The sequence below is a fragment of the Salvelinus fontinalis genome, chromosome 25 (genome assembly GCF_029448725.1).
Source record: "Salvelinus fontinalis isolate EN_2023a chromosome 25, ASM2944872v1, whole genome shotgun sequence".
NCBI classification, from domain to species: Eukaryota; Metazoa; Chordata; class Actinopteri; order Salmoniformes; family Salmonidae; genus Salvelinus; species Salvelinus fontinalis.
Genome location: NC_074689.1, coordinates 18442524 through 18448523, shown reverse-complemented (window position 1 = coordinate 18448523; position 6000 = coordinate 18442524). Strand labels below are relative to the sequence as shown.

The window sequence follows — 6000 nt, the reverse complement described above, 5'->3', positions numbered from 1 at the left end:
TTTAATTTTTTTATTTATTATGTATTTATTATGCCTCAAGCGGAGCATGGGGAGGGGGCCTCAAGCAGAGAAATTCTTATTATTATTTTTGTTTAATTATGCCCAGCTCATGAGGCTCCTTGATGATGTGAGGCCAGAGGCAATTGCCTCTCTGCCTAATGGTAAGGCCACCATTGAATTGACCTTGACTTGAGAAGTTCAAACTTACCTTTCTTGATAGCTGGTTGGATTTCAAAGATGTGAAGAAGGCATTCAGCTGGTTTGCCCCTTAGGGCCACCTTAAGCAACTTGGATGACAGTGGAAGTTAACTTGATAAAACTGCTTCTTTATTGTTAAAAGTAAAACCAACGCATTTCGTTCCTTGGCCTTCATCCGATTTGAAATTATAGATGGAAAAATGTTAGAGGTTTATTATACATTTCAGATTGGCCCTCTATAAACTCAGCAGGGACCAGTCACGGCAATATAAAACAGCATGATGTGATTTGTTAAATAAGTAGCAGATTATGAGGAAGGGCAGAAATTACCACCTACAAAGGGCAGAAACATGTTGGTTACACTATCCTCCAAGAGTTGCTGAATGACATTCACCTTAGCTTCGGTTTGCTCCTCAATTCTTGCACCTGTCCTTGGTTAGAGAGCGAAGTAGCAGCATCAGTTCTCTTCCCTTTGCATGGATTTCAATTTTAAGTGAAGTTGATAATTAAAAAGAGCACATGGTTATCAGATATGTTTAAATCGTAGTTAGAGTCATGGTATTATATTTTTCAAAACGTCTAAATTAAAACTCAAAATGCAAATAACGCGATTGAACTGTATATAAATGTTCCGTCGATGTAGAAAGAACAAAAAAACGTATGTTGCTAAATACAAATTTCATACAAATTGGTTCATTGAATGCACCCCATGTTTCCATACCAGGAAGTGTGTGACGTTGGCGCGCTCGTTGAACGCAAACCCCGGGCAGACAGACATTTAACGACTGAAAATAAATATATAGCTGCCCTTTGTTGTCACGTTTTATTTTTGTTGCAAAACACACGGGTTGCAGCCATCGGTCATGGAGTTATCTCCGCTTATAAAAAAGATTGGTAAGCCAAATAACGTTACTGTACCCAACTAACTACAAAAGTTGCTCGGTTGTGTCGCTGCTAACGTTAGCTAATATGCCTTGATGCCATTCTTCTTGATAGTGCTAACAACTCTTACAACAGTCAGTAGTTGTTGCTACTAATGCACATTCATCCAATATCTAGCTAACTACATTTAATTTTATATTGAGGGGAAATACCTAGCTAGATAACGTTAGCTAACCACTAGTTAGCTTAGTTAGCTGACTAACGGTAAACTCAACTCCACGATTTACCTACTTCACGGTGGTCTTGTTTTCAACAGGTCACTCCTTGGCAGAGATCAGAGTCCGAGCATTGAAGAGCATTATTTGTAAGCTAGACCACTCTCTCCTCTCTGTCTCTGACCTGGTCCAGGAGAAGATGCTGTTTGTTTACCTGCTGGAGTGGTTTAACTTCCCCGAGGTGCCAATGCAAGAGGAGGTCCTGCAGCTGATCAGTACTCTGTCCAAGGTACCAAAACTGGTCCTCATGACCACAACCTAGTCTGATAACTAGCTAAACTAGAGTACACACTGATGCTAATATGATTGATTAGCCTTTGACAAGCAACCTGTTGCATCCTTGCATCTTACAAAAATGATTAGAACATATTGTAACGACCCTCGGTTTATGAGCGCGGAAATCGACTCTGCCGCTGGAGCATGCTTTTGCGGCACAGTCGATAGCGCGCAGGACTTCGGGCTACAAGGTCGAGGGTTCGAGACCTGCTCCCTGCTGTTTCATTACAACATATAGGGAGAGTAATGTCATGTTGAATCAATTTAACATGTTTTTAAAGTATACCTGTGGACTGCATGTCTGTATAAACTGCTCTTTAGGAACACATGTATTATGTATTTTTGTCTTCATAGCACCCTACTGCAGCCCAGATGCTTAGAGATGTCGGGGCAGTGGAGTTCCTCACCCAACTCTCCCCCAACGTAGAGCCACGGTTACGGGCCATCATCGACGGCATCTTTGACCTGCTGTTTCAGCTTCCAGAGCTACTTCCTGCTTGTCCAACCATCTATTCGAATATACACCAGTTACAGAACACCACTACTGCAGGTATGTATCAAAGAGATGGAATTATAGAATTAGAATGAATAGAATGGTTGTCCCCATTCAATTCAATGATGGCATAATGGGTGGACTGGCAGCCATTATGAGTGTACAACACAATTCTAATATCCCATAACTTTGCAAATATGGGACCAGCGTTGCTAGTTAGCAATGGCGCTAGTGGTTATCAATGGCACTGGTCCCATGCATTTGTTTAGTTTCTAAATCATCCACATGGAATCATTACATTGTCTTAACCTGTATTTTTTTCATCCTAGACCCATGCCTGGATGTAACAGCAGGAAGTGTACCCTTCAATCTGTGCTGTGATTTGTTAGTCAACTCAACTGACATCCCAAAAAATACATTCCATTGCATGAGGCACATCAGTTAGCATAATTTGAATGAACATTCTACATTACCATGGCAATCCCGCATCAGTTAATAGAACATTCCAAATTACCATGGAAATTATCGTATTGCGAGTGCACCCTTGAGTTTACCAGTCAAATTGCTAGGGTTAGAGCTTCCAAGCCCGTTCTATTCATTCTATTTCTATGGATAGAATATTATATGGAGTGTTTTTAAGTAATGGTTTTATGCTGATATTATGCTGCTGTTGTAGTTCCCCTAGAAGAGGACTCTCCAGCGGTGGGCTATTTCCAGACAAAGAGGCCGAGTCACGTTGATGTTCCACCACAGAGGATAGCAGGTATTTTACCTCATCCATATACAGTTATGCAAACTTGTCGCTTTTCGGGGATATTCACCATTTTAATCTCAAAATAGGCCATCCATGTGAATCGTGTAGATCTGAATAAAAACATTTTTTTTTGGTGGGTCTGATTCTCATATGGAAATCATTGACTGTGCACAGAATGCATCAGTACGGGTCCTACAAACATAATATCAAACAAAGAGTTTTGAGCGTGATGTCAGATAGGTCATATCAGAGTAAGTGTTTCGTAGGCAGGCTCTGTCATCTCTCTACGCCACAAGCTAGGGGGCTGTGCACACTGTGATACGTTTTTTTACAAGCGCACAGGCATATAAATTGGTCGGATTTACCAGAACGTCTACTAAAGTTTGACTTTGCCCTCGTGTTTCTTAGCTATTTACATCGTTTTGTTCACCCGCTAGTTTTTTTTCCAATGTTAGTTTGCCCTTTATGCAACTGCTGTCCATGAGACATCTGAGATTCTCCACTGTTACCATAGCAACCTTGCACCCTTAAATGGGCAGCTGAACATTTGTCTCACCTAAGTGACTCATATTTCAGGGTACATTGCACTCCAAAAACCTTTTATTCATGAACTCCTTGCAAAAAAATGTCAGCGTAAAGCCCTGTATTGTACATTGTTTATGTACATGAGTTATTGTATTTTAATACTTTTAACACTGAAAGCACCTAGCAATGTAATAGAAATGTGAGACAGGATTTGTGTTTTTGCTTTGATTTTTGCACCTCTATAAAGAAAAACTTGTCGGGTGCTTTCAGTGTTTGCAGGTGCATTGCAGACTGATGTATTCCTTTCTGGGGAGGCTGAGATTATTATTACGTGTCATGAAAAAACTTAAAGCTAGACCAAAGAACCCAACTCCAACCTACCCCAGGACACTATTTTCAAATGTGTATTATGTATTTTTTTATTCTCTGAAAATAATCAAATGTTTTAGCATTTCACATGGATTTTTCTTGTGTTTCCGTGAAAAAAACAAAAACATTTTGGCCCCTAACTAGTTTGCATCCCTGCATATAAGTAATATGCTTGCATTTTTCATCTGATTGGTAATAGCCTACATTTTTTTCTATCAATTATGTTATTTGGTTAAAAGGATTCGTTCCAAATTTATATTACATTGCTATTCGTTACAAGATGGCGTAGCAGTCGGACGTCTGTTTTGTCCCGTCCCATGCATATATTATTTTCTTTGTATATATTTCTATATTTTTAATCTCAATTTCCATCTACGGACTGAACATACTCTCCTGCAACCCGCCTCACCCAATGTAGTACGGATCTGCTATTTTTTTACACTTTAGAACCGGAACCCCTATCAGCAGCTAGTAGTCAGTTAGCCACTGCTAGCAGTCATCACTGTTAACTCGGACATCAGCCAGCCTCAGCCCGGTCAATTCCTGCCAGTCTGCACAGCGCGATATCATCCCAGAGCATATCGGACTGCTTTTTCTCTACCACATTTCCCGATTCCTACCGCAAGCTCTGAACCTTTACACCAGATCATCGCAGCTAGCTATCCGAGTGCCTACTGGCTAACGTCTCTGTCCTGAAGCAAGCACCAGTTAGCCTGGAGCTAGCCTGGAGATAGGCCCATCTCCCGGCTAGCAAAAGAGGTCCATCAGCCAATTCTTGGGCTACTTTTGCCAATTGGCCTGGACCCTTTTACTGCCGACACGGAGCCCCCCCCGATCCATCACAACTGGTCTGTCGACGTAACCGTCCGAGGGGGTTTCAACAGGCTCTTCCGTTGCGACGTCCCCCGGAGTCCCATTTGCTAGCCTCGGCCCGCTAGCTGTCTGAATCGCCTTGTCTCCAGCTCGCCTAGCTACTCACTGGACCCTATGATCACTCGGCTACACATGCCTCTCCCTAATGTCAATATGCCTTGTCTATTGCTGTTTTGAGCCTCCAGCCCTGCTCAATATGCCTTAGCTAGCCCTTTTGTTCCACCCCCCACACATGCTCTGACCTCACCTGGCTTAAATGGTGCTTCTAGAGACAAAACCTCTCTCATCGTCACTCAATGCCTAGGTTTACCTCCACTGTACTCACATCCTACCATACCCTTGTCTGTACATTATACCTTGAATCTATTCTTCCGCGCCCAGAAACCTGCTCCTTCTACTCTATTCCGAACGCACTAGACGACCAGTTCTTATAGCCTTTAGCCGTGCCCTTATCCTACTCCTCCTCTGTTCCTCTGGTGATGTAGAGGTTAACCCAGGCCCTGCAGCGCCTAGCTCCACTCCCATTCCCCAGGCGCTCTCATTTGTTGAATTCTGTAACCGTAAAAGCCTTAGTTTCATGCATGTTAACATTAGAAGCCTCCCTAAGTTTGTTTTATTCACTGCTTTAGCACACTCTGCCAACCTGGATGTCCTAGCCTTGTCTGAATCCTGGCTTAGAAAGGCCACCAAAAATCCTGCCATTTCCATCCCTAACTATAACATTTTCCGACAAGATAGAACTGCCAAAGGGAGCGGAGTTAGCCTGCAGAGCTCTGTCATACTATCCAGGTCTGTGCCCGAGCTTCTACTTTTAAAAATCCACCTTTCCAGAAACAAGTCTCTCACCGTTGCCACTTGTTATAGACTCCCTTCAGCCCCCAGCTGTGCCCTGGACACCATATGTGAATTGATTGCCCACCATCTATCTTCAGAGTTTGTTCTCTTAGGTGACCTTAACTGGGACATGCTTAACACCCCGGCCATCCTACAATCTAAGCTAGATGCCCGCAATCTCACACAAATGATCAAGGAACCTACCAGGTACAACCCCAAATCCGTAACCATGGGCACCCTCTTAGATATCATCCTGACCAACTTGCCCTCTAAATACACCTCTGCTGTCTTCAACCAGGATCTCAGTGATCATTGCCTCATTGCCTGGGTGCGTAATGGGTCCACAGTCAAACAACCACCCCTCATCACTGTCAAATGCTCCCTAAAACACTCCACCGAGCAGGCCTTTCTAATCGACCTGGTATCCTGGAAGGATATTGACCTCATCCCGTCAGTGGAGGATGCCTGGTTGCTCTATAAAAGTGTTTTCCTCACCATCTTAAATAAGCATGCCCCGTTCA

At 42.9% G+C, this 6000-nt stretch overlaps 1 protein-coding gene across 1 annotated transcript in view; it reads left to right on the top strand.

The window, feature by feature from the left end:
* The first annotated feature begins 920 nt into the window (after nucleotides 1-920).
* The window catches only part of rttn (rotatin), a 61609-nt gene continuing 56529 nt past the window's right edge, over nucleotides 921-6000 (top strand). The window contains exons 1-4 of the mRNA XM_055881500.1: nucleotides 921-1092; nucleotides 1397-1584; nucleotides 1986-2181; nucleotides 2801-2887. Coding sequence (XP_055737475.1) covers nucleotides 1062-1092; nucleotides 1397-1584; nucleotides 1986-2181; nucleotides 2801-2887 — 502 coding nt within the window. The 5' untranslated portion in view covers nucleotides 921-1061. The remainder of the gene's footprint in view (nucleotides 1093-1396; nucleotides 1585-1985; nucleotides 2182-2800; nucleotides 2888-6000) is intronic.